General features: G+C 38.6%; 1 protein-coding gene across 3 annotated transcripts in view; it reads left to right on the top strand.

Moving 5' to 3' along the window:
- ULK2 (unc-51 like autophagy activating kinase 2) overlaps positions 1 to 25837 on the top strand; it is a 36477-nt gene extending 10640 nt beyond the window's left edge. For 2 of the 3 annotated variants that reach the window (XM_052689246.1, XM_052689247.1), the window contains 25 exons: positions 308 to 340; positions 701 to 737; positions 2294 to 2467; positions 3592 to 3665; positions 4471 to 4572; positions 4889 to 4947; positions 5245 to 5327; positions 7895 to 7945; positions 8289 to 8377; positions 8742 to 8913; positions 9368 to 9428; positions 9683 to 9775; positions 12360 to 12497; positions 13620 to 13765; positions 14100 to 14180; positions 16868 to 17154; positions 17319 to 17512; positions 18018 to 18127; positions 18795 to 18947; positions 19696 to 19904; positions 21179 to 21357; positions 22232 to 22350; positions 22716 to 22873; positions 23787 to 23922; positions 24007 to 25837. In XM_052689246.1, the coding sequence (XP_052545206.1) occupies positions 308 to 340; positions 701 to 737; positions 2294 to 2467; positions 3592 to 3665; positions 4471 to 4572; positions 4889 to 4947; positions 5245 to 5327; positions 7895 to 7945; positions 8289 to 8377; positions 8742 to 8913; positions 9368 to 9428; positions 9683 to 9775; positions 12360 to 12497; positions 13620 to 13765; positions 14100 to 14180; positions 16868 to 17154; positions 17319 to 17512; positions 18018 to 18127; positions 18795 to 18947; positions 19696 to 19904; positions 21179 to 21357; positions 22232 to 22350; positions 22716 to 22873; positions 23787 to 23922; positions 24007 to 24074 (3006 nt within the window). In that variant the 3' untranslated portion in view covers positions 24075 to 25837. Of the gene's footprint in view, positions 1 to 307; positions 341 to 700; positions 738 to 1090; positions 1207 to 2293; positions 2468 to 3591; positions 3666 to 4470; positions 4573 to 4888; positions 4948 to 5244; positions 5328 to 7894; positions 7946 to 8288; positions 8378 to 8741; positions 8914 to 9367; positions 9429 to 9682; positions 9776 to 12359; positions 12498 to 13619; positions 13766 to 14099; positions 14181 to 16867; positions 17155 to 17318; positions 17513 to 18017; positions 18128 to 18794; positions 18948 to 19695; positions 19905 to 21178; positions 21358 to 22231; positions 22351 to 22715; positions 22874 to 23786; positions 23923 to 24006 lie in introns of those variants that run through there. The other variant, XM_052689248.1, reaches the window with a different exon arrangement.

Raw genomic sequence — 25837 nt, 5'->3', positions numbered from 1 at the left:
ACCCTGGAAGTCCTCCTGTAGAAAAGCGGTTTTTGCAGCTGTTTGTCTTGCTCACACTGCATCACAAACATACTCAGAAATATTACTGCCCCGTTACGGATTGGTTTCAGTGATGTGTGACAATAAAGGTATACTCACTTGTTGGGGCTTTTCATGTAGAAGACACCTTGATAGGGAAAGCACGAAGCAGATGAAATCGAAGGGAAATGTGAAAGATTATTTTACTTTATGATGCTCTTATACTTGGTTAATGCAGGCATTGAGGGCTGCCTCGTCACATTCTTAAATGGCCTTTCTTCTGTTTTAGGAAATGCCCAGCTCTGTCTTTTTGGTAATGGAGGTATGTGTTTGTATACGTGTTTCTTTCTGGTTAATTTTTAAATACTTTTTTGGGGAAGAAAAAAAAAAATCCTTCTTTGCTGCAAAATAACAGGTAATTCTGAAAACAAGCTTATTAATTTTCTGGGCAGTGCTGAGCTTATCAGCAGTGTTTGTACCATAAATTATTCTTTTATGTTCTATGATACTGTAAGCATTGATGAAGCATTACACCTCAAACTGATAATTACAAATAGTTGAGAAAACAAAATTAAACGGCTGGGAAGGGTCTTCTAACTGCAGAGGAAAGATTACAAAGTAGAAATTAACACAGAGGATTTCAGAGCTTGTGTTTTGAGTAAAAATCTTTCTTTTTTAACAGTACTGCAATGGTGGGGATCTGGCAGATTACTTACAAGGTAATTGTTTACTGTGTTACCTTATTAGGAAGCTCTTGCATTACGTGTTTACATTCTGTATTTGTGTGATCCACTGACATTTCTCTGAGTTCTTTGCTTGTGATTTAAAAATTTTCCTGTTTATGAAATGGCTGTAATTCTACAGTGCCTGTTCTCCCTACTGTGATTTATTTTTTTGTTTTAGAGTACCCTCTTTATTAGATTAACTGAATGCACTAATCAGTTCCATATTAGCTGCTTGTAGGACTGGTTTGGAACCAATGCTGGGAATGTTGCATTCAGAGATTATTTTTTTTAAGATAGAATGTGGATTTCTAGAAATTTTGGGGCTGTCCTTCCTGCTTTTCCTCTCTCCTCAGAAACATAATTGGAAAGAAAGTACAGCTCCTGTATATTACAACTTTCTGGTTGATCTTCAAGGTACTTGAACGCATTTTGTGATGCCTGCTTGGTCTTAGCTCTTATGGAGGTAGGAAGACAAGAGCTTCAGAATAGCAAAGCTCCAATCATGCGTGTTAAACCAGAATTGCAAACTGCGGTTGCTTTGTCCTTTTTGTCACTCATAATTTAAAATAAACACCATTAAACTTGCAATGAAAGCGAGTAAAATAATGCACAAACAAAAAATGCTTCTTGCTGCTATTTATGAACTGAATGTGACATTCCCATATTTGTAAATGAGAGAGATCCATATAAGCAACATGCTGAAAAAATGTGACGAGTCTGTTTCTGGAATCACATTTGAAACTGGTCCCTGCGTTTGATTCCATCTGCTTTCTTTCTCACCCTTCAAACTAATCCTTATTACAAAGAAAATTTTAAGCAGCTATGTTAATCTCCAGATTTTTTCTGACAAAAATATTCTTCTGCTTGCCTCATATCTGCAGTATGTTGAAGGAATCTTTTTTGTGAACAGCCATTGTTATGGTAACTGTGTATATTAAAAGCTTAATTCACTTCCCATTAAAATCCTTGGAAAGACTCATCCAGCTCCTGCATCCAGTGCTTTCTCATACTGCAGCTTGAGCTAAAACCTTCTGAAGTGACATTGAAAAGTGCATCCTAGCTTTTCCCCTCAAAACAAATTTTGTCATGGATTAAATTTGTGAGTGGACTGCTTTCTGCATCCCCATAACAATTTGTTGAAGGAAAAACTGGGTTTTCAGCTTCAGGCTGTGATGTGATTTCAGATAAACTTAATGTTGCAAACTGGAAGGGTTCTTTAATGTTCCTGACTCCTGTGGTTCTTTGCCTTCTAGAGAGTTTAGGATTTAATAGTGGTTAAGATATTGTAGAACTATTATGCTGCTGGGTTGAATAAACTACTGTAAAAGCAGGTAATCCAGACTACAGTAACTGATGTGAAACTATGGAGATGGATGTGTTATGTAGAACACAAGTCTTTGTAGAAAAAACCTGGAAATTGGATTATTTTGAATAAAATCCACTATAATTTGATCGTCTGAATTGTTTTCACAGTTGATCACTATGAAGTTTGGTTTTTTTATTGACCAAATACTTCTTTTGTCATTTGCTCTCGTTTCTGTTATTTTCAGCTAAAGGAACTCTCAGTGAAGACACCATCCGAGTGTTCCTCCAGCAGATTGCAGCTGCTATGCGTATCCTGCACAGTAAAGGAATCATTCACAGGGATCTTAAACCACAGAACATTTTATTGTCTTATGCCAGCCGTAGGAAGTCAAGTGTCAGTGGCATACGCATCAAAATAGGTAAGTGCACTTTACTCTGGTGTGAAGGTAAATCATCACTATTTGGTGGTTTCCTTGCTCAGAGAGCCTCTTTGTACTTAAAACACAGAGGCTGTATTGGCTGTGTTATATGTTAAATTGATGTTAATCAGGACATAGTCCAGAATGATCAGCTTAATGCTGTGATGTGGATTTCCAGTGTGAAAAAAAAAATAAATCTTGAGTCATAAAGTCCTTTTGGGTCAGCAGAAAAAGGCTGTTGCTGAAAAGCTGATGTTTCTGGTACTAACTGTATTAACTAGGCACATTTGTCAACTTTGAAATGCTGAGTAGCCTTTAGTCCATTTCAAAACTGCTTGCAAGGCTCTAAGCACAATTCTACCTGGGCTTTCCTGTTGTAGACCTTCCCAAGAGTTTTTGAAAAGTTTTAGACATGTAGCTTATAACCTATTTTGTGACAGGAGGAGGTTCAGCATTGTAACTGAGGAGAGCTGTTAGTTTTAAAGATGCTGCCAAGCTGCAATTTATGAGGAACTTGGGAGTTTCAGTCTCTCATTGCTCTCTCTGTTATGTGTCCATATAAAAAGACTTTGGTTTTGGCATGTTTCTTCTTAATGCTTCTTTTTTTTTTAACCAAAGTCTGAGGTCTGTTCCAACTCAGCCCATCTTCTGAACACCACAGAAGAAACAAAGTTTATTTTACTGCTCTTGCTTAATAACTTCAGATACTGTTCTCTATGTAGAAAATTCAGGCATCTGAAGCTTAATTTCTAGAACTTCTTCCTGCTGTGATGTCACTGAAGCATACAGTATGCTCATCACTCTTAATGAACCATTTATCTTTAGAAACTGACTTTAATCCTTTCTTACTGATGCCAGACAGCATGTTCTGCAGCTGGGGAGATGGCTGAGCAGCAATTTCTACAAATGATGCCACTGCTGCTTTCTTCTCTTGCTATTTGGAAGATAGTACATTATTCTTTCAGTGTTTAACATAGCTTTTGCTGTTCCATGAAGATGGATTGTACCTGTTTTTAGCTCTCTCACTGATAATTGTAGCAGATTTCGATAAAAGATGATCTCTAGATTACAAAAAATTTGAAAATTGTCTTTCTTTTTGTTGACAAATGTGTTTCTTTCCACAGCTGACTTTGGTTTTGCTCGTTATCTGCATAGCAACATGATGGCTGCAACTCTGTGTGGTTCCCCAATGTATATGGTGAGTGAGTGCATTTCTCAATTTGAAGCTTAAACGTTCTACTGCCAGAACAAAATAGTTGACTGCTGGCAGATTGGCAAATGCCTGAGGTTACTTGGAATCATTAAGGACAGTATTGTAGCTTTCCATTCCATACTTTTACTAGTTCCCCTTTTTCCTGTGGTTTAGAGATCATGATTGTTAAAATAAAAAGAAATGAGGGAGGCACTGAGTGTTTTTAGTGCTGTTCCCTTTTCTCTTAAGGTGTTCTCTATGCTTCCCCCACCCCCTTTTTCCTTTCTAATAAACAATTTGGAGTTGCTTGCCATTGTTTTTTGCTAAGTGGTGGTATTTATTTCAGCACTAAGATATCTGTCTTTGCACTGCCACTCCTATATTGTGTGGTCACGGGAAAATCACTTTGTTTTCCCTTGTCTTGTTTTTTATGTGTGAAATGGTGATGATGGTATTCCTTGTGAAATCCTTGCTTATTTATCTACAAGAAGGACTGCATCAACCAAGTAAATACTGCTTACTTTGTGTTCCCATACATGCAGATCATTAACTTCTTTCTTTAGAACATCAGCGTTCCTAGTTTTATGTTTCTGATACGTAACTTTCATCTTAGGTAGTGTAATATAATTACCTTTCAAGTAATGATGCAGACTAAAATCCTTTCATTTCCTATTAAATATTTTAAATTAAATATTTTACTCTTTACAAAAAGCTGATCTCTTAATACCACTCTGACAGAAGTATTGTGTAATTCATATTGTTGTGGTTTTGTCTTTTGCTTTGCCTTCTGAGATCTTCCTGTACTTTCCAGGCCCCTGAAGTGATTATGTCTCAACACTACGATGCTAAAGCAGATCTGTGGAGTATAGGGACTGTGATTTATCAGTGTCTTGTTGGAAAACCACCTTTTCAGGTAACACTTTTATTTCTGTTTCCCTCTTTCTTTTACTCTTTACAGTATCATGGAAATTCCCAGAGCTTTTCCTTCCAGGCATGAAAGGAAAACAGAGTTAAATAGGGATGTTTGAATGCTGATGCTTGAAAGGCCAGATAGCCTGAGGATACCAAAGGGAGAAATTGCTTGTACTTGTGTTTTGTGTTCAATCTAGGGCAAATGCAGGACACTCAGTACTGAAATCAGTGCTGTGCTTGGTGTATGTGTGCATAGGCACAGAAGATACTTTCTCTGCCAAACTGAACTATAACTAATATGCATTTTTATTTGACAGGCCAATAGTCCTCAAGATCTGAGAATGTTTTATGAAAAGAACAGGAATTTGATTCCTAGGTATGTCACCATGATTTTCCTGTCGCTTATGTTTGTTGATTGAACACTTTTTCCTCTTTGAGAATGCCTGGGATGCATACAAATATTCTGTTGCTGTCTTGATAAGGAAGCAGTATGACAGCAGTGACTCTCATAGTGTCTTACCTTCACTACATTGCTGAGTTGAGTATCCTGTACTAAGGTTATGTAGTGAAAATCTGGGGACGTGGTAGAACACTTCCAGACATTTTTAATGCATTATACATTATTAATATATGTGTGAAAGTTAATGCATGGTTAAATTCCTTTTGTATGCAGCATACCTCGAGAAACATCAACTTACTTGGCTGACCTGCTGTTGGGTTTGCTTCAGAGAAACCAAAAAGACAGGATGGACTTTGGTACGTAACTTTTCCTTTTGCCCTCTTGTTTTGACATGTTAGTTGTATACATGTGACCAAAGCAATTGTCCTCACCTTTTGTCTACAGGCTGTAACATGAAAAAATGAAGTGTATTTTTCTTCCGTGTTACCATAAAAGAGGATTGTAATAAAAGAAACAAGCAAAAACCCTCAACAACAACAAATAAACATTGTTAGTTAATGACTGACAGTATTGAATGAAGCATATAAATTATTACTTTGTTGTTGAGAAGTGAAATACAGTTGTGGCCTCCCTTCCTTCCGTTTACTGGTATATCTTAAATTTTGGTGTCAGTCATTTTTGCTGCTTTTAATATTTTATCCAAAATCAGACAGATGCTATATGTTATGTTTTTCATGGTAATTGTTTAAATTAATTTGCACAACTTTTTAATTGCAGTTTTATCCCAAATCCCAGGAAATGTTAATCTTAAGCATTTAGCTGAATAAAATTAACTTGATATAAAACAATGTGTTTTATATGGAGATTTGTTTTAGCAACAAGGTACAAGATACTTCACATTTAATCTGTGGGATGGTGAGAGGGAGCCTAAACTTCAAATCTCTTCAGGCTCTTTGTAGATGAGGCAGACCTCTCTCCTTCCCTTTACTATTAGGTCTCATGGTGCTGAGATCCTTGGGTGAATTACAACCCTGAGATGTGCTCAGTTTCATTTCTGCTCACAGAGGTTCACGTTGCTGTTTAGTTAAGCATGCAAGCTTGGTTTTGTTGCAGTACTGAAATGCACAAAGTGTCTCGTTCACTTGTGGTCCTTGTGTGGCTGTGAGAAGACTATGTTCAATAGGCTGAGGAGAAAGGAGGGTTTGAAAGGTATCTAGGATGTCTACTTCAAGCCTTTCCTGATTGCATCGTTTTAAACTTGCCAATTGCTGATATGTTTTGCTCTAAAAATGTCAAACTTTGGCAAATAATTTGAAATTAAAAGCACCGATTCTGGAGTAATGAAGATGTTGCTGCTTTTTTAATCAGGCGTGGTTTTTTGTGTAGATGTAACTTAAGTAACATGATATAAATGCTATATATTACTGTTATGTACTAGTATATATATAACAGTATATATACTGTTAGAAATTAGATATAGGAAAAAAACTCAAGAGTATTTGGTCAAGATATCCCGGATGACTCTGACAGTATTCAGATGCCAGCTTTTAAATTTGGAAGGAAGAATTAATACGTCACAAATGTGGATTTTGAGTGATGGATTCCACCTGCGCTCTCGGCATGCTGATCTCCACAGTTTCTTCAAACCTGGGAAATTCACTGTAACGTTATGGCAGTATGAGAACGCGTTTGTGCTAAGAAAGAAAAACAGAAAGCAGAATGGTAGTGAGGAAAGTCATGTTTCCCTTGGCTGAGTCGCTTGAAGGGCCTCAAAGGGGCTGCTCTGGAATGTGCTTAGCAAGGGGAGTGAAAGGGAGAGCGTATAACTGAGCCCTGTTGCCTGTTGTTCAAGTGAAAAATAGCATTGGAAATCTTGCTTATCTTTTAGTGATATCAAGAAGAACAGCAGGTGTTGTAGAAAAGCTCAGAACACCTGATCCTCGTGTTAATCATTACATTGTTCTGGTGTTACTGCTAGCCTCTCTCCCCTACCAGTTTGTGGAAGAAAGTGTTGTTGAAGGGAGGAGAGTGCAGACCAAAGGGTTTTCTTTGAGGTGTTGGCTTGTTTGGTTTTTTTTCTTTCTTTCTTTTTCTCCCTTGTTATTTGCTTAGGTCTAATGAACAGTGTTGTTTTTCCTCAGCTTTTAGAACATTAAAGCTCACAAAGTTCAGCAGTTAGGTTCCACTCACCATCAATTCTCCCTCACTAAGGTCTCATGTTTTAGAAGTTTCCGTGTGAACTGTTGGTCAACTGGTTATGCTAACTCATCCATCTCAGAGAATCCATTTACAACAAAAGCAAACATTTCTATTGTTAGAACAATAACAAGTTAGCTAATGAAATTGTTCAGGAAAATGGTGTTTACCTCTGCTTTAAAATGAGCCAACTGCACAGGTTTCTGTTCTTCCATAGGGAATTTGGAAGGAGAATGGCTGCTGGTCTGTTGTGATCTTCAGCCACTGAAGGAGTAGCATTAAATAATTTCAAAAATAAGCGTCGTTTTTTGGGAAAGGCAGAAGTGAAAATACTTTCAGTGTTTGATGTGAAAGATGTTCTTCGTTTTGAAGAGCAAATCAAAACCAAATTTGTGCCATATTGTACATAGCAAACATAATTTGTTACGAGTGTTGGAATTCCTCTTGTGTACATGAACCTTACGTTCAGTTACAAAATGTCCTTTAGTGATTGTATCTGATTTGTCCTGCTGGCTGTTATTGGAAGTTATTAAATTAATTTCATTTCCTTTCCAAATGCTGTACCAACATGTAGCATGGAAGGCTTTAATCTGTTGAAAGCTTTTCATCCTCTGGCTATGAAATATTGATTCTGGGAAGGCAACCATTTACCACTATCTGCATTACAGTCTACAAATTGTGTCATTTGTACATGAATTCTCAATGGTGGTTGTTTCTTGTTCTACAGAAGCATTTTTCAACCACCCTTTCCTAGATCAGATTTCAACAGTCAAAAAATGTAAGTAGTTTTGGTTTTTCATTTATTTTTGTAAATGAATGTTGGGGCCTGGAGGGGAATTAAAATCTGCCGTATTCCTGAGATGTTTTCTTAAGTCTGGCTTTTACATTCTACTGTGAGCCTCAGAGTTGAATCTTTTTCAGTACTATGCTGTGCTGACACACGACTCTCATTCCTTTCACATTTCAACTTAACTTAAAACCCATGTGTGTTTAAGGATACGTGGTGTTTATACATTCATATGAAAGTTTATGGATGAAAAGTATTGAGGAAATGAGTTTATTTGCAATTCAGGCTTTCAGAATGCAAAACCCACGTTTTTGTTTGGGTTTTCCTCTTTTAGCCTGTCCCGTACCAGTGCCCACATATGCAGGCTCAGTCTCTGGCAGTTCCTGTGGCAGCTCACCTTCCTGCCGTTTTGCTTCTCCTCCAGTAAGTTCCCCCTTTTACAAAACAATCTCTAGAAAATATTTTCTGTAATGTTTGGCCAAGAATTAGCTCTGTAAATTCTTGGACACAGAATAGCTCTCAAGTAAACCACTATCTTTTTCTAGAAAAATTGTTAATGTTTTGGTTCTGTCTTGTTTCTTGTTTACTTTATGGGTGTTTTTTTTGTTGTTGTTGTTTGTTGTTCTAAAGACTTAAAACGTGATCCAGAATGTGAACTTCTTTTGTTTATTTGGCCTATGGTGGTGATAATTCCTACTTCAGAGGCTTTATTCCGAAAAGAGCAATTTTACCTTATGAATCAATAGATTTGTAGCAGAGGTTTCTTACTCCTCCCTCCCTGCTTCAGTCTCTTCCAGACATGCAGCATATTCAAGAAGAAAACTTGTCTTCCCCTCCTTTGGGTCCTCCAAACTATCTTCAAGTGTCTAAGGACTCTGCCAGTACCAGTAGCAAGAACTCTTCCTGTGACACAGATGACTTTGTTCTTGTCCCACACAACATCTCTTCAGACCACTCATGTAAGAACCTTCTCTATTTTTACATTTTAAAACGTTTATCACTGATAACGTATCTTCGTCTTGCTATTGTTTGTCTCTCTTTTCTCTAAATATGTCTCAGTTCACATTGGATCTAATTTATTCACTTTTGTTTACTTTTTGAAGGAAGGCTATTTGGTATTTGTCCATGTCCATATGGGACATTTTTATCTGCAACTGAGTGACCAGATATGCCAAGATTTTAAATTGTGGCCATTTTAAGTCATGGGCAGTGTTGGACTTTGGCAGTAGAGCATTTTTGTAGGTCACATCTGAGGCATTTTCTTATGCAAAACAACTTGTAGAAAACTTGTATATATTTACAGAAGTTTGTCAGAGATTTTTATTCTTATATCAGTAATACTGGAGAGTTATTTGTTTTTTAAGATTCTGCCTCATGATGTGGGTTTTCAGTGTGTTCTTCTTTTTGCTGTAGATGATATGCCATTGGGAGCAGCTGGCAGGCGGGCTTCGAGCGAGTTCTTGATGTGTGGAGGGTAGGTGTGCTGAGCTTCATCCAAAAAAAGTCTCATGTTCTAAAACGGGTACTGTAGCTGTAGAAGATGTTGCTGGGCTTTTTGGCATTTGATGGATTTACATAGCTGTGAGTGAACTTTCTTGAAGATTAATACAGCAAGTTGAATTTAATATGAATGCGTCAACAGCTTAAATCCAGAAAGCTTTGCTGCAAAGCAGGTAGTTTCTCTGATGTGAAGAACAGCCTGTTTGACAGCGTTTCTTGTTTTCACAGGCAGTCACCATTAACTATTTCTGGAAGCTCAGGAACTGTACAGAAACCATCCTCAACCTCTTCTCGAAGTACTGCTTCTGGTACAACTAACAGGTGTGTGATGGAGGCTTAGTATTGCCTTTTTAAAAAAAGGGTTCTTTGTTGTATGTTTGATTAGTTTGTTTTTATTGTGAATAACTATAGGAAACTGAATTGAAATGGCTATACTTAATGCAATGTAGTGGCTGATGGCTCCACAGCTGACTTCTGGTTCAGATTCACCCCAAAAAGATTTTCTTGAGGAAAGTGAGCTTTATTGTGGCTGATTATAGCTTGAACTGTCTAAAGACAGAAACTTCAGAAACAGAATTAATTCTTTTTGTGTGATGAAGCACGACATGTTCCTTGTTTACTGAGTCAAGATGTTCAACGTAGTTTACTTTTCGAGAAGTAGTTGTGAGAAAAGAGGAATTTAAAGCCCGTTTTGCAATGGTTTCTGTCTCATGCATAGACTGTCTTGTGTCTTCTAATTGCTTGCAGAGAGATGGCTTCTGTGAAAGCAGTTACTGTGAATTTCACATTTGTGGCTTGCAAGATACCAAAGAAGCTACATGTAACATGTATTGCAGCTTTTTAATCAGCAGGGCTATTAACAAGGGCCTTTTCTGCCTCATTGAAACTTGAAACTTGCAGACCAAGTTTCTAATAGCTCAAAATGAATTTTATCAGTAGTGCTTAATATCTTTCATGGATTATATTGGAAACTTGATTCTGATCTTTAGCTATTTATGTAAAGGTAAACAGTAAACAGAAGATGTAGATTAGTCATTTGACCAAGTAATAAATTTCATGTTTTCAGTACAAAATAGAGAGTGAGTGACTAAATGGGGAATAAAGCTCTTATGCTGGGTGTATTTTTGGCTTACACTGGAACTACGGAGCCGCAAGTCAGCATTATTTGTTTAGAAATGCTTGTCACAAGAAAAGTTTGCTACTTTGTGCTGATCTTTTTGCAGTTTGTGAAAAAACTGCTGACAGGGGTTGTCAATGAAGCCGTGGTCTTACGTTGTGTGTTTAAGGGCAAAAAGTCTGAATTGTTTGGTTGTGAAGATCCGTTTGCTCTGGATTGACCGTTTACAAAAAAAATGCATTGTAATTTTTTAAGTTGTTCCTCATCACAGTTTCTAGAATTACAGCTTTTATGAAAACATGCCAGTTTTATTTTCTGTATGTTACTAAGTAAAGAGCTAAATGGTTTGTGGTTAGAGAACAGGTGCCTACTGGTCACATTTTCAGTGGTTGTACTACAACAGTTTGAGTTATTGGTTGAATAAATGCAGACTGACTGCTTGGGGCGTCATCTCAAGGCAGCAGTGTGTGCATCTTATATCTACCAGATGCTTTGGGTTTTGGTTATTTTTTGCTGTGAAACGTTCTTTCCTAGTGTGTCATTGTTTTCAGAATGTTGTTATGCCCTGTGAAACAGTGAATTTTTCTGATTAGCTGATGAAACTATATGAATTGCACCCATAATTAAGCTGCTTTATGGCAAGTGGAGGAAGCTGTGATGCTTCTCAGGCTCCAGGCAGGATAAGTGGAGGCAGTTCATTCCTCTGTGGTTAATTCCTACTTTTATTCTCTATGCTGAGACACTCAGTGAGCAAGGATTTAAAATCAGTGGTACTTGTGAGGCTGCAAAAAAGTGTTGGTACAGATTTATTCAGATCTATTAAAGCTGGCTTTCAGATAACTCAATATCTGGGAACTGGGTGGCGATAAAAGGACAAATTGTGTTCTTTTGCTAAGGGAGAACTGTGTGTATGAGGAAGTTGTATTTCGTTTTCAGAGTTGCAAAGGGAGTGTGACGGAGTCATAAATCCACAGTTCTGTTCAGCTGTATCCACGTAGTGGTGTAACTGCTTGTTTTCTAGAGCTCGTGGTAGAACTTTTTTCACATCTCCTCTGAGAATCTCTAATCTTTGCCTGTCTCTTCTCTGAAGTGTTGATCAATAAAGGGCCAGATACCAAGCTGATTATCTTCCAAAAAGTCCTTGAGTTTGAAATCCTTTTTGTCTAGCTCTTTTAAAAGTGTTGGTAACTGATTACACTGTGGTGGTTTCGTTCCCTTATCTGGCAGTACACTGAGGTGAGCCAGGTCACTGACACATAGTTGAACTTGGGTAATACTAATCTGCAGTTTGCGTCTGTGGATTAATGTTCAGGTGTGTGGTTTTGGTCGTTTTGTCAGGGCTTGGTTACATAACATGTTTTCCTTTTGCAAGTTCACTCTGTCTCATGGGATATCTCGGCGCTTTAGTGGCTTTTGTACACATTCCAGCCCTGCTGCTGAACTTCCTGTTCTTAGTGCAGTGGGTTTTCCTAGAACGCTATTTTGAAGCGTTGTAAACAGAGCAGGCGGATTGACAGGAAGGTGAAGGGATCTGTAGATTGCTGTGATGCATAACGAAGTGTACAGCACTTCCAGCCTGTGTAAGAGAGGCAGTTAGTAACAAACAGATCTCAGCCTTCTGCAGAGTGCCAGAGCTAGACCAGGACAGGTGAAGATATGCTGCGTGCATGGAGCATGGGATCAGATTTTCCACTTCCCAGATTTTCTTGAAATTTTGAGGATGGTACAATTCAGTGAAAGATCTGCCTACCTCTGTTCATCTCCTCTCTTTGCACCTTCCAACTTCAGGCATTGCCAGCCTTCTGTATCCCCTCGCAGCGAAACAGCACCTATCCCAGTTCCTACTCAGCTACGGAATTACCAGCGTATAGAACAGAACCTCTCCTCTACTGCCAGCCCCGTGTCAAACCCCCACGGATCACCGAGGTGAGTTTTCAGACTCCTTTTTCTTGGTTCTGGTAGTATTTGTACCCTAACAGATATCTGTGCTTTCTTATTGATGTCTTTTTATTTTTTTTTGACACAGCCCCATAATAGAGAGGCATTTTAATGAGAAATAATAGTCCTTCACAATCTCAAGATTGTTGAATGGGCAGTTGACATTTTTCAGTAAAACAAGATGATCTTGTTCCTTTGCTCAAATGCAATGCAAGAGAATAAAAAGATGAAGCTTTGCTCTTTTTGATTTCTCTTTGTGTAATATGCAGTGTTACATCATGAACTAGAAAGTCAGTAATAAGTTAGGTTCTGTTTTCACACATGCAGTGATGAGTTGGGTGCATTGTTTTGTCAAATATCAAGGAATCAATTTTTTTTGCATGCTAATTAACTAGCTTGTCTTAATACAAAGCTCCAGTGTGCTGGATTTATTCTGTGCCTTGCAATCAACAGGATTGGGGTGGTAAAGGTCAAAGACTCAGAAACAGACTGCTTAGAACTCTGGAGTTCTTTACAAAAACACAGTTCCTTCCTTTTTTTAATTTTTGTCTTCAAGATCTGATTTTGCAGTTGTTTCTGCACTTGAGGAAGTGCCTTTCTGTAAAATATTTGTTGTCAGTGGCTGAGCTTTATTCCAAGTCTAATACTTAAAACATTATGGTAATTTTTATTGTAAATTCCTTCCTTTTCCTACCATAAAAACAAACATGTATGTCAATGTGTTTCACTCAGTAGTAAAATTTAATGTAATGTCTGAACAGCAGGGATCCATTTACTAAGAACTATTTAGAATTTCTACAGTTAACAGACAGGCTGCTGTGACTTAGGTTTCCTTAGGTTCCAAACCCTCGGTGTGGACAAAGGGAATTGTATCTTGTTTTCAAAATGAGAGACTTATTAGTTTAATAAGCCTCAACTTCACAATTCTGTTTAAATATCAGAGTTGTTTGTTGGTTTTTGTTTTTTTTTAATTGATCATTGTACTCCTATGGGAATTCAGAATCTTATCTCAAGAAACCACAGTTGCATGGTTACTGTAACTGGTAACTGTAGTGTGTTAAACAACTATTTTCTTTTCTTTCTCTTTTTTTTTCCTTTTTCTTTTTCCAGAGCTGGGGTTGTCAGACGCTCCAATACCAGCCCAATGGGCTTCATGAAGATGGGCTCCTGTTCTCCAATACCAGCTGATGCTGTGCAGGGTGTTGGGCGCAGGTTATCCACGGGATCTTCGAGGCCATATTCTCCTTCACCACTAGGTAAGCTCCAGTTCTAATTCTTACTCATTCTCAGTAATTAGCAAGGATTTAGCTGAAGCAGTAATTCAGAAAACAAATTCCTGTTTAAAACTTCAACTGAAATTTGCCCAAATAGATCATAGAATCACGTAGATTGGGAAAGACTTTCAAGATAGTAGAATCCAACGTCGGCCTGACCTACCTGATCACATCCACATGTTTCTTAAACATCTCCACGGTTGGGGCTCTGCCACTTCCCTATGCAGCCCATTCCCGTGTTTGATCACCCACTCCTTGAAGAAATAAGTAGGTGAAGAGTAAAGCATAAATTCACATTTTGATTTTATTTACTTAGTTGGAACTATACCTGAGCAGCTCAGCCACTGTTGTTGCGGACAGCTTCAAGGTCATGAGTCCAGGAGCAGAAACTTCTCAGGTGAGAGACTTTGGACAATAACACAACCAGTACAGTTTTGATTAAACCTTCCACAGTTTCATGAAAGAGGAGGGGCAGCATTACATTAGTGTGGGCTAATGGGAGGCATTTGGTAAGCTGTGCACTGAGATTCTGTGGAAACTTAGCCTGGGTTTGGCTGTGTCAGGACTTGTTTCTCCGTATTTAATTGCCTACACAATCAGAAGTTTGTTGTTTTGTTTTTTTACCCAAGTTGAATAGCAACTCTAACACCTGTCTTTAACAAGGGATGAAATGGGATAGATGAGATTATAATGAATGGTCTGAACACGTTTCTCAGAATCTGATTTTGATAGACCAGCGTTTTCATGCCAGCACTCAAAAAAGGGAAGAACTACCAGTGTGCGGTGTGTGGCATGTTCTCATCACTCTCTTAGGGAATTGCCAGGAATCTGATGTTAATATTGCTAAGCTTTCAGTAAGCTTTGCAAGTCATAAATTGTTCCAGTGCACCAGGAGGCGGCAGCAGGGGTGGCAGAGTATTTGTTACTGTACACACAACTTAGATGCAAGCTCTTCTTTGTCCAGAATACCAGCTACACTCTTTATTTTGACCTTTTAGGGAAGTGTTTAAACTACAATGTGTGTTATTTTTCCTGCTTTAATGCTTCCCAAAATTCTCTGGAGGTAATAACCTTCATTTCTTGGAGTTTATATTTCAGCTATCTGGACATTAAGTAAGTTTTATGATGTCTTAAAAATGTCCCTCATAACTGTTATGCTGCTCGCAATCTCAACAAAAGACTAGGAATGAGTAAAGCCTCAGATTTGAAATAGTCTCTTTTATTTTAAAAGAAAAATAAAAAAGCTGAGGAGAAAATGAAGGGAAAACAAAGCTGTGTGAGCTCTTTTGTTCCGTCTTTTTGGGATAGCACTGTTTTGTGGCTCTAGGAGTATTTAATGTTTCATTTCTCTGTCTGTTTCCTGCAATCTATTCCTATTTGATTTTATTGTTTCTTAATTTCCAGTGACTGCAGTGTTATTTCTGCTTGTAAAATACCACAAATGGCAGCATGTCTGCTTTTCAGCATTTAAATGGGTAAATTGACTTTGCTTCAGGGTGAAGTGAGATCATCTGTACAGAGATTTTCTAGGGACTGAAGATGTCTGTCTTAATGCAGCTTCTGAACTAATTGAGTTACCCTTTGCTGCTGCCAGTGGTAGCAGAGGAGAGTTTGAATTCAGAAGCCTACCCAGTGGTGGGAATGAGACCAGAACAGCAACCAGGGAAATTTAAGGCTGCTTTTTGAAATAAAGCTGAATTTAGTGCTGTGGGACAGACAAGCAGGCTGATTTCAATGGAGTTGAAATTTCATGAGTATAGAATTTAGGGGATTTAGTGAAGAGTAGACTGGAATACTCTGCTGGAGCTCCAGGCAGAAGGTCTGTTCTAAAGCACATTGTTTAAATGGAGAGGAATGCAATCAAAATGAAATGGCTTGTATTCAAAGTCTAACTACCAAGAGCATAAGCTTAAGAAGGTTGCAGAATGTGGCTTAGCAGCTGGGCACTTTACTGAGCAAACTGCAAGAAGTTGGACATTGGCTCCACTTCACAAATATATGCTTGAAGAACAATCTTGGAAAATTGCCTTGGCCAGCTGCTGAGAATTTTGCATACTAAGTCATGGTACAGCCTAGGAACAAATAGAATAGTGTAAGCTTTGCCATTTCTTTTTAAGGCAAATGGGATTTTTAGCACTTTGTTCTTTGGGGCTACAGAGGTATACATTTTATCTGGAAAGCTGTGGCCACAGGGCTGAAGTCTTAAGTATTGTTTGAAACTGCACTGTTCCTCTTCTTGAAACTTAAAAATACCACATGGCAGATACAATTTAAATCAAATATTGGATTTTTTATATTGAAAGTGGAAGAGAACCTTTTGGGTAGGTGAGATGTTCATAGGAGTGTTTCCTTACAGTCCTCTGCTTGCAGATTACAGCTCTTCCATTTCAATTTGCTTTACGAGAAACTTTGCATTCATACTGAAGTGTGGACTTTCTTTGTACATAATGAGCTTTTGAAAAACATCTGACAACTTAAAAATAAATGGCTGCCCTAAGTAATGATCCTAAAATGTTTCATTTGAATAACTTGTTTCTTAAGGTTTTTGTTTTTTAATACCTACTTTTCTCACAGAAACTGTGAGGGGAGCAGCCTTTTGTGTCTGCAGATCAAATTATTACAAACAAAACAAGTCATTAACACACAACTTTGTATTCACATGCTGTTTACAAGAATGCAATTCCAATACTTGAAAACCTCCTTTCAGTTTAGAGTCCTGGTGGCTGTGCTTGAAATTTTAGCATTGGTTATGCCATTCCTGCTCAATCCAACCACTTTATATGTCTTGGAGTAGGTTGCCAGAAGTAGTGCAGCTGCCAGTACAGCTGTCACCCTGCAATCTTGCCTCTTTGGCAGCTTGAATGTGAGTGTCATCTCATCAAGTGTATGTAGCCTCAGCCCGTATAGTCAACAGGATAAATCCATCCTGTTTGCCATTTAGTGAGCTGATAATCAAACATGTATCTCAGTAGTGCATCCTTATCTCCTTTCAGATTAATGATGCTCTCTAGTGTTTTGAGTTTCGTTGATACATTTCCAAGCACTGCACGTAGAAATCTTTTTCACTGCTTTGCATCCCTACAGGTTCTCCAATACCACCATCTCAGTCTCCACAGTCACTTCTGATGGGAGCTAGGTTGCAAAGTGCACCTACTCTCACGGATATTTACCAGAACAAGCAGAAGCTCAGAAAGCAACATTCAGACCCAGTGTGCCCATCCTATGCTGGGTATGGATACAGTCATTCTCCACAACCAAGTAGGCCAGGTAGCCTGGGAACATCACCCACCAAGCACATGGGGTCATCACCGAGGAGTTCAGACTGGCTGTTCAAAACTCCTTTACCAACAATCATTGGTTCTCCTACTAAGGTAGGTTGAGTTTAGCACTGTTTGCAAAATATGAAGTGGTAACACGTTGTCTGAAACCATTCCCAAGAATATCTTGAGGTGCAAATCTTGTGTTTCTTGTTGTTGGTCTTGTTTATTTCTAATATTTCTATATTTTTTTTTATTATTTTTTTTTATTCTTTAAGGCAACAGCTCCCTTCAAAATACCTAAAACACAAGCATCCTCAAATTTGCTGGCCCTGGCAAATCGCCAGGGATCTGTAGATGCTCCTTTGCAGCCTAAAGACATCACTGAACCAAGGGATTTTGCACACTTTCACTCAACACAAGGAGGTGACAAGCATGCAGGAGAGCAGCACAGTAAAGCTACGTTTGGCAGGTAGGCCCTGCAGTATTTATGACCTGGAAAGCTGAGTAAATAATTTGACAGAAGAATGTACATTGCACACAGCCATTTGGAGGGGTGGAGCATGCAAAAAATGAGCTGTGAGGAGATGCTGATACTTAGTATGTACAACAAGCTTTTTGTACTGTGTATAAACGTGGCAGAGACTTCCTGAAGCACTTTGTGTTGTTGTCTGGTGTTGTTATCTAGTTCCTTTTTGTTTTGATTATCTGACTGTGCAAGTCTCACCGACTCTCTGAAGCTTGTTTGATTTTGCTTCGAACACCTAGATGGCAAAATTGGCAGTATTCATTTTTAAGATGAAAGGGTTCATCTATAGTTAGCTCTGTCTCAATATGTCCATGATGAACAGTGAGGTTTCCAGTCATTTTGTACTTGTGTTGAAAGCTTCTCTGTAACAAATATTAAGAATCTACTGCAAATTAGGAACATTTTACCCTAAATTTTTATTGAATGTGTGTGTTTTTTTTCTGTCTAGATCTGTTAGTACTGGGAAGCTCTCAGATCAACAGGTAAAGACTGCCCTCGGTGGCCAGTTATACCAAGGCAGTACAGACAGCCTGAATACAGAGCGACCAATGGATACAGGTAAGGAACAGATGGATGTGTTTAAGGGGTCCATATGTACTATAGCTTTTTTCAGCCAACCAGATAGAGTTCTGCTTCCAACTTCAGTTGTTGGTTGAGACACTTAAGCTTTTTTTATTATTATTTTCCTTAAGGAGATATGTTCTTTAATACAATTTTTAAAATAAGTGAGACAAGAAAGCATCAATTTCTGTGATAAATAAGAAATACTGCTGCTTCCTGGAGTGGCTAGAGGTTTTGTTTTTTCAGTACATTTGTGGCTGTTTCACTGTTTCACTTCCTAATTCCAACTTGTTTTCATCTGAAAGTCAGCTTATGTAATTCTGGTTCTTTTTTCTTTACTTTTTTACCTTCTTCTTCCTCCCCACAAACAGCTAATACCTTGCCACAGATGGCCAACAGGAGATCTGGGTTTGATGTAAGAAGTTCTGCTGACAGGGCTAGTCTTTAGGCCAGCCAAACCTGTCTTTAGATTTTTTCTGTTGCAGCTTTTGCTACAGGACTGATGTCACTCAGCTTGTTTTATTTGCTGTCAGAACTCCTTACTGGTACAAGTCTTGGTACATCAACATATGTTGTCTTGCAGAACTCCAGTTTTCTGTATATAATTGCTGACCTATGTGATTGCATGTAATAGGGACTAATTTCTGGAAATCTTCTCTTCCAGCCCCAGCAGGGGCCTATGGCATCGCAGTGGCACCTCCTTCCATGGGAAGTGGGGCAAGTTCTCGGGCTGTCATGTTTACTGTTGGGTCCCCTCCAAGCAGTGCCACCCCTCCTACCTGCACCCATATGGTCCTCAGAACAAGAACCACCTCAGGTAAGTCCTCCTGCTGATGGCTGTTGTCGAACGGTGTTCAGACTTGCCCATCTCCTGGGGGCAGTAACCTGCTTACTGCCTTGCGCAGTGGGTCCTCTGGGCCAGGCAAAAAAACAAAAAGCACTCTGCAAAAGCTGAGATGCACCTTAAATTTCTTCTGCCTTTTGTCTCCTAAAAAGAGGGCCAGAGGCACCAGTTTACCATGCCGCAGTGCGTAACATCTTGAGTGCGCTGTTTTGCTCCCCTCTAGGGATGTTTTAACCACATTTATGGCAAAAGTGGAGAGAAATTATAAGACTTCTGATTCTGCATTTTTGCCCACTGCAGTACGTTATAGTAGAAGCAAGATGAAAGATGTGTGAGCTGACTTCATCTCAGCATGTTGGCTATATTGTCAAATAGCAAAGATCTCAAGGTAGAGGCCGGAATCCGCTCAGGATGAGCAGGACTCTATATTTGCAGCAGTGTGCTTTCATAAATTGTAAGAAAACCTTTGTACTATCGGACTGCCTGCCTTGGAATCCTTGACAGCTGATATTCCAGAATCCATTTTATAAATCATCTCTGTACGTTATAAAGCGTAGCCCTTGCATTCTCTACAGAGTGATGCAAGGAACAACGAAGAGAGCCTCCGAAGAGCGAATCTGTGGTGCCTACTGATTTGTCATTTGCTATCATCTGCAGCCCCAGAGCTGCAAGGTGGAACAACCTCTTGGACTGAATGTGTGTGTGTTATTTTTCCTTGTAGTTGGATCAAACAGTTCTGGAGGGTCTCTCTGCTCTACTAGTGGCCGTGTATATATGGGCTCGCCTCCTGGTATTTATATGGGTTCTTCTCCTCCGGGAGCCGAGGCAGCTCCAAGTCTGAAGTACATGCCTTATGGTACTTCGCCTCCCAGCTTAGAGGGCTTTATCACTTTTGAAGCTCCTGAATTGCCTGAGGAAACTTTAATGGAGGTATAGAAAAACAATTTAATGTTTTATAATATAAAATGCTGATAAAACAGAGACGTGGTAAAAACACGACTGCTCAGTGTGCTTGGTAGCTGCTGCTTCTTTATCTCAGATACTCCTCTTTAAAATCTGGAAAATACTCCTGTGTCAATTGTGACTATTTCTCTTTGGTAGTTATTCCTGGCATTTCTTGTATTTTAATAGGTAACCAAAGGAGCATGACTGCTTTTGTTCACCACAGCCTTCCAAAGAGGCCTCTGTTTTAATGCCAAGTCTCTGGATGTGGGTGCTGACAGAAGCAATGTCCCTCTGGGCGTTGTTCCTAACTGCTTCCTCACAGATGACGTTGCATCCTACTTGTGGGAAGAGTGTTCTGTTTTTCATTTTTATTTTTTTTTTTGAGTGGTGGAATGTTGCTTTGAAAACACACTTTGGTGTGGTGTTCCACCAGGATGCTCTCCTTGATCTATAAATTTCTTAGGGCAGATCGCTGTTCTATTTTCTCATTCACATCTTGCTGGAAAGTGTTTGGGTTCTTACCACATCCGTATTTTATAATATGAATGTTTGACAATACGCTGCATTCTTCCCACAGACAGAGTTTAAAATGTATTTAGACCTGCACTGCTCATGAGAAGACAATAAATATTGCTGAGATGCATTTGTTTTGTTTTGCAGGTTGATTTTTTTTTGAACAATGTAGTGTCTGTTTTAGATGTCAGTAAACAGTGAGTTGTTGGCTCCAATTTGTTTGGTTTAAGTGGAAAATTTGGCAACAGACACTTTTCAGTACAATATAATTCTAGATCTAACTGTAGAGTGAAGCAGATAAGAAAGAAGCTGCAGATCAGTTCTCTTATAGGTATCAAGTCTGTTGTTTAATAAAAGCCAAATGTTCCTTCTGGCTTCTCACACAAATGCTGAGCATACTTCTGGGTTGCTGATAATATAATAACAAGTAATACATCCCACTTGTGATTTTCTTAGTTGCTCGAGTTTCAAGAAACACAGAACTCCATGTCCCAGTTTCTCTGGCTTTTTTGAAAGACTCTGAAGTATAAGCTACAGTGTCTTGAAATCATTAACAAAGAAAGAACAAATTAGTATCTGTTGATTGTTTTGGACTCATTTGATTCTGAAATCTCTACTGCTGACTGTTATTTCTGCATAGAATTAACATACCAAAAGAACCTCAAGTGGTTAAAAAGAGTTCTAAGTATACTTACTTGCCTTATGACTTAGAATGGTTAAACTGCTGTCTCGTTTCCTTTTGACAGAGAGAACATACAGATACCCTGCGTCATCTAAACATGATGCTGACATTCACAGAGTGTGTTCTGGATCTGACAGCATTACGGGGAGGAAACCCAGACCTGTGTACTTCTGCAGTGTCACTGTACCAAATCCAAGAGAGCGTAGTTGTTGATCAGATCAGCCAACTAAGCAAAGAGTGGGGGTAAGTGTGTGATCAAAAAGTAGCAGAAGAATTAGTGAATGTCAGATAGGCAAAAAATGCATTTGGACAAACTGTGCCTTCATTTTCATTGGAGCTATTGATTTTGTAGGAATGCACTTTGAGCAACTGAAAGCACATTAGAAGTATATAGCAAAGGATACATTTGCTAGCATATAATGAAGAAAACTGTTTTCTGATCTACCACAAAAGTGGGGGAAGTGATGAGGATTTGCAGGTTTGTGGTGCAGTGTAGTTCACTTCTGAATCTGGAAATACAAGTACCATCTCATTTGAAGATCTGAGCCCTCTGTGGTCCTGCTGACCAGGCTGAAACAGCTGCACTGAAGTGAAGGCTGAAAAGAGGAAAGTCGTGTTCAACCTTGACCTTAAATCAGTGTAGCCAGTCAGCCCTAAAGCAAACTCAAAAACAAGGAGAGACAGGAGAAATTTGAAGTGGTCGGAAAGGGCAGTTCCATTTCCTGCCTTCTTCCTGGAAAAAAAAAAAAGGGATGTAGTATGTACACCCTGCAAAGTGTGTTTGCTTTTCACAGCTGTGAGAATTCCATGGGCATAGGAAATGACACTGCAAGAAAAATATACCCAGTTGTTTGTGGTACAGCATTGACTTCAAGCAGTCGGCCAACGCAGAGAAGTGTTCCTTTTAAAAATGCCTACATTAAAGCAGATGTACTCTCAACCAGTGACAGGGGGTTTGTGGAGGGGACGGAGAGGTGAAGTTGCATTTTCAACGTCTTCCTTTTCTGCTGCTGAGTCCTGTGTAGGATAAAGATAAAGAATGGAGACTGCCTGAAGTTTGAATGTGTTCGAGGAGGAAGGGTTTTTTTAATACATAATTATTCTTATTTCCCTCCAGACAAGTAGAGCAGCTTGTGTTATATATGAAAGCAGCCCAGTTACTGGCATCTTCTCTGCATCTTGCCAAAGCACAGGTCAAATCGGGGAAACTGAACCCATCCACTGCTGTTAAGCAAGGTTGGTGCAGCATAACCTCGTGTGCTTTGCTTGAGAATTTTCTTCAGTGATACATCACTCAAAAAGCTTAAGTTGCATCATTTTTGTTTTTCTTCTATACAAGAGCATTGTGGGATATGTACAGTTGCACAATTCTGGTAGTAAACAAAGACACAGCTTGCAACTGTTAAGAAATGGACAGTTATTAACTTGAAAAGGAAATGGTTTGTGATATATTCTTCATTAATAGAAATGGCAGACTAAATAAATGTTGTGATAAGTTTAAACAGATGAACTTTGCCTAGTGCTTAAACAAGCTGAACTCAAACGATGCTTTTGGCTTGGGCATTTCTTTTAATAATTTCTTTCAATTTTTTTTTTTCCAGTTGTGAAAAGCCTCAATGAGAGATACAAATTCTGTATTGGTATGTGCAAGAAACTGACTGAAAAGCTGAATCGTTTCTTTTCGGACAAGCAAAGGTTCATTGATGAAATCAACAGTGTAACTGCAGAGAAACTCATCTACAGTTGTGCTGTAGAAATGGTAAGTGACTCCTTTTACCAAAATAATAGGATGTTGAGATTAATAGTACATTGCTTCCTTTTCTCACATACTGCTCTGACGTAATCACAAAATAGAATGCATGTTTCCAGATTGCTCTTTGTGGTTATTTTTGTTAGTCTTTCACTTTCCTTCTTGCCCTCCCTTAACTGTGGCTAAAGTTCCTGGCAGATTCTGTTCCTCAGGGACCTTTCCTCTACATCAGCACATTTGGTACATAAACACTAGGAAACAAAGCCACGCAGTCCCTTAAAGCGTACCCTCTGTGGATGCATCATCATCCAATGAGGCTTAATGAAGCACAGAAACAACAGGAGTAGCTTCCTCAATCTACCAAGTCAGTTTAAGGAACGTTTGTCTTGTCCCTGCAAAGCAAAAACAGTAGCAAACATGTAAAAGGATTTGTGTGTGTGTGTGTGATCAAGAAACTTTCTACCTGCCATGAAGCAGATGCAGTGAGTTTAGAGAATACTTCATCTAAAAAAGGAGTTAAGTCTTTTTTTAATACAGGCATCACACAAAAAGTACTGGCAAATGTTGTGCTTAACCCTGACAATGGTGTGATCTTGCACAATTGATTTGTCTTCTTTACAAGAGAATGTAGGTAATAGAACAAGCACAAGTATTCATATGCTGTCACAATTTCAAAGTGTGTTCTAACATATATAACCACAAGATCAAGAAGTACTTTTACAACTTTGCAGAATCTCCTTTGCTAATACTGCATGTGGGCTCTGTTCTCTCAGGTTTTGTTGTCTTACTGTCATAAAAGCAGATCATTTTATTTAAGGCTTAAAAATAGTCTGTGATGACACTGTAATGTGATCCATTTTGAATTTGTCATTTCAGTATTTGCCTAAAGCAATTTATGTAACAATCTGCTGAATGGTTCTAGGTTCAGTCGGCAGCTCTAGATGAGATGTTTCAGCAAACTGAAGATATTACATATCGATACCACAAGGCAGCCTTGCTGCTGGAAGGACTGACTAAAATACTGCAAGACCCTGCAGATATAGAAAATGTGCACAAGTGTAAGTTTAAGCTGAATTATTGAAAATGAAATGGAATTATGAAATAACACTGAATTTGTGATTATTTTATCATTCTGTTTTCAGATAAATCTAGCATTGAGCGAAGGCTTTCTGCACTCTGCTACAGCACAGTGGCTGTATATGAGCAGTAGAAATATCCCAAGGACCAGATGGTGTGAGCATAAGGGACCACATCAGTGATAATGCACTTTTTTCACTACGGTTTCATTGTTGTCCTCGTTCTGCCCCACGTGGAAAGTGATTCTTACATTTCTGTGGTGACTACCAAAGAAGCAGCAGCTTATTCAAAGAGGAGAAATTCCAAAAGTACATTTGTAGAAAACCTGCCTTACAGATCCAGCAGCTCCTTTTTTCTTCCTAGCAACAGGATTAAAAAGAATCCGTCTTCACATTTCAAACTGATCCTTGTACACGTGCTTTGACTTGAATGATCAGGGTTTTTTTTTTTTCCTCATGAGGTCTGTAGAGAGTGGATCCTTCTGCATCAGGTACATAAAGATGTTTCCCTCAGAAGGCTCCATCAAACGTTTGTGAAAATGTTTTTAAGTTGTCAGTATGATGTGGCCAAGTGAATTTGGGAAACCTTAACCATGTGCAAGAGCTGGTTGAAGCTTTTGGGGCTAAGCTGGCTTGTAGCTGAGCTGGTGTGTTGGCTCAGCTTGTCATATGAAGGGATGATGAGAAAGCTCTTTTACATGGGGGAAAATGGTAATGGAAGAAACTGAGCTCCATCTGTGCAAAACCCCAGTGGGTTTTCAGTTGATGTGGATACGATCTGAAGATCTTCTTCCAAAACACTTTATTTTGCACTAATTTACTAAATCAACTGTATATTCATTTTTGAAGAACTATACTAAAAAAAAATAAAAGAGAGAAGGCACAATGGACTTGGCTGAATTTCGTGTACATAAAATTCTTTTCAGAATTTCAAATGTAGCTTCTAGAAGACTTTCAAACAAACTGTAAAAACTTGTATTCATGTGAACCTTTCCATTTTATACCTATTTGTCTAATACTTGAGTAACTACTGCTCTGAACTTTTACAGTAATAGCAATGTTGAGTTGCTGGTTGTTTGCTTTTTATATAGATTTGGTTGCATCTTTTGTGCATGCAATTATGTGCATTAATGCCTGCAGTCTCTAGGGGTGTAACGACTCTCTAGTTTTGTTTCTTGGGCAGTATTACAAGAAATACTGTAAACTGGGAGGTTCTGCGAGGAACCACACGAAAACAAAGTAATGTTGGAGTTTGAGATGCTGATTAATTGATGTAGAGTATCTACATTGTGTGTGTGTGTGAAAAATCAGGATTACTTTGTGTGCATTTTGAGGGAGAGGTGGGAAGCTTCATTTAGCCTTATAGGCATTATCATTTCAAGCATCCCATGAGATTATCAGGACAGTGATTTGCAAAGCATTTAGGCAGATCAGCTTCTCTGGAAATGGTTCCTGTAATTCATTTCTGGGACTTTTTTGTTACTCAACTGCTCGAATACTTGAATAAACCATTCTCCAGGACAAAATCATTTTAATCCTCTTAAACACAGTGGTCTGAACTATTTGACAAAGTTGTACAGGGCTTACACATCAAAATATTCTTTCAGTGTTCGGATAACCATGTGTTTCCTTTTCTTTGACAGAGTAATGTACTTTTTACCTTATTTATCTGTATGAAATTCCAACAGTTAATTTGAAAGTGTTTGTTTATATAATGTTTGTATTTTTAGGTCTTTAATACAGTGTTTCTACCTCTCCTTTGTAATTGCATGCATTATTCTTGAAATTAGGTAATAACTCACTGAACTGTTGTGTAATAGCCTTTTTATTATGGCCTGTATAAATGTATATTAAGGTAAAATAAATACTGACACTAGAAGTGTTTCTATGGTAAAAA

Source organism: Tympanuchus pallidicinctus, unplaced genomic scaffold (assembly GCF_026119805.1).
Source record: "Tympanuchus pallidicinctus isolate F22 unplaced genomic scaffold, pur_lepc_1.0 scaffold24, whole genome shotgun sequence".
NCBI classification, from domain to species: domain Eukaryota; kingdom Metazoa; phylum Chordata; class Aves; order Galliformes; family Phasianidae; genus Tympanuchus; species Tympanuchus pallidicinctus.
This window is presented reverse-complemented; position numbering and strand designations above follow the sequence as displayed.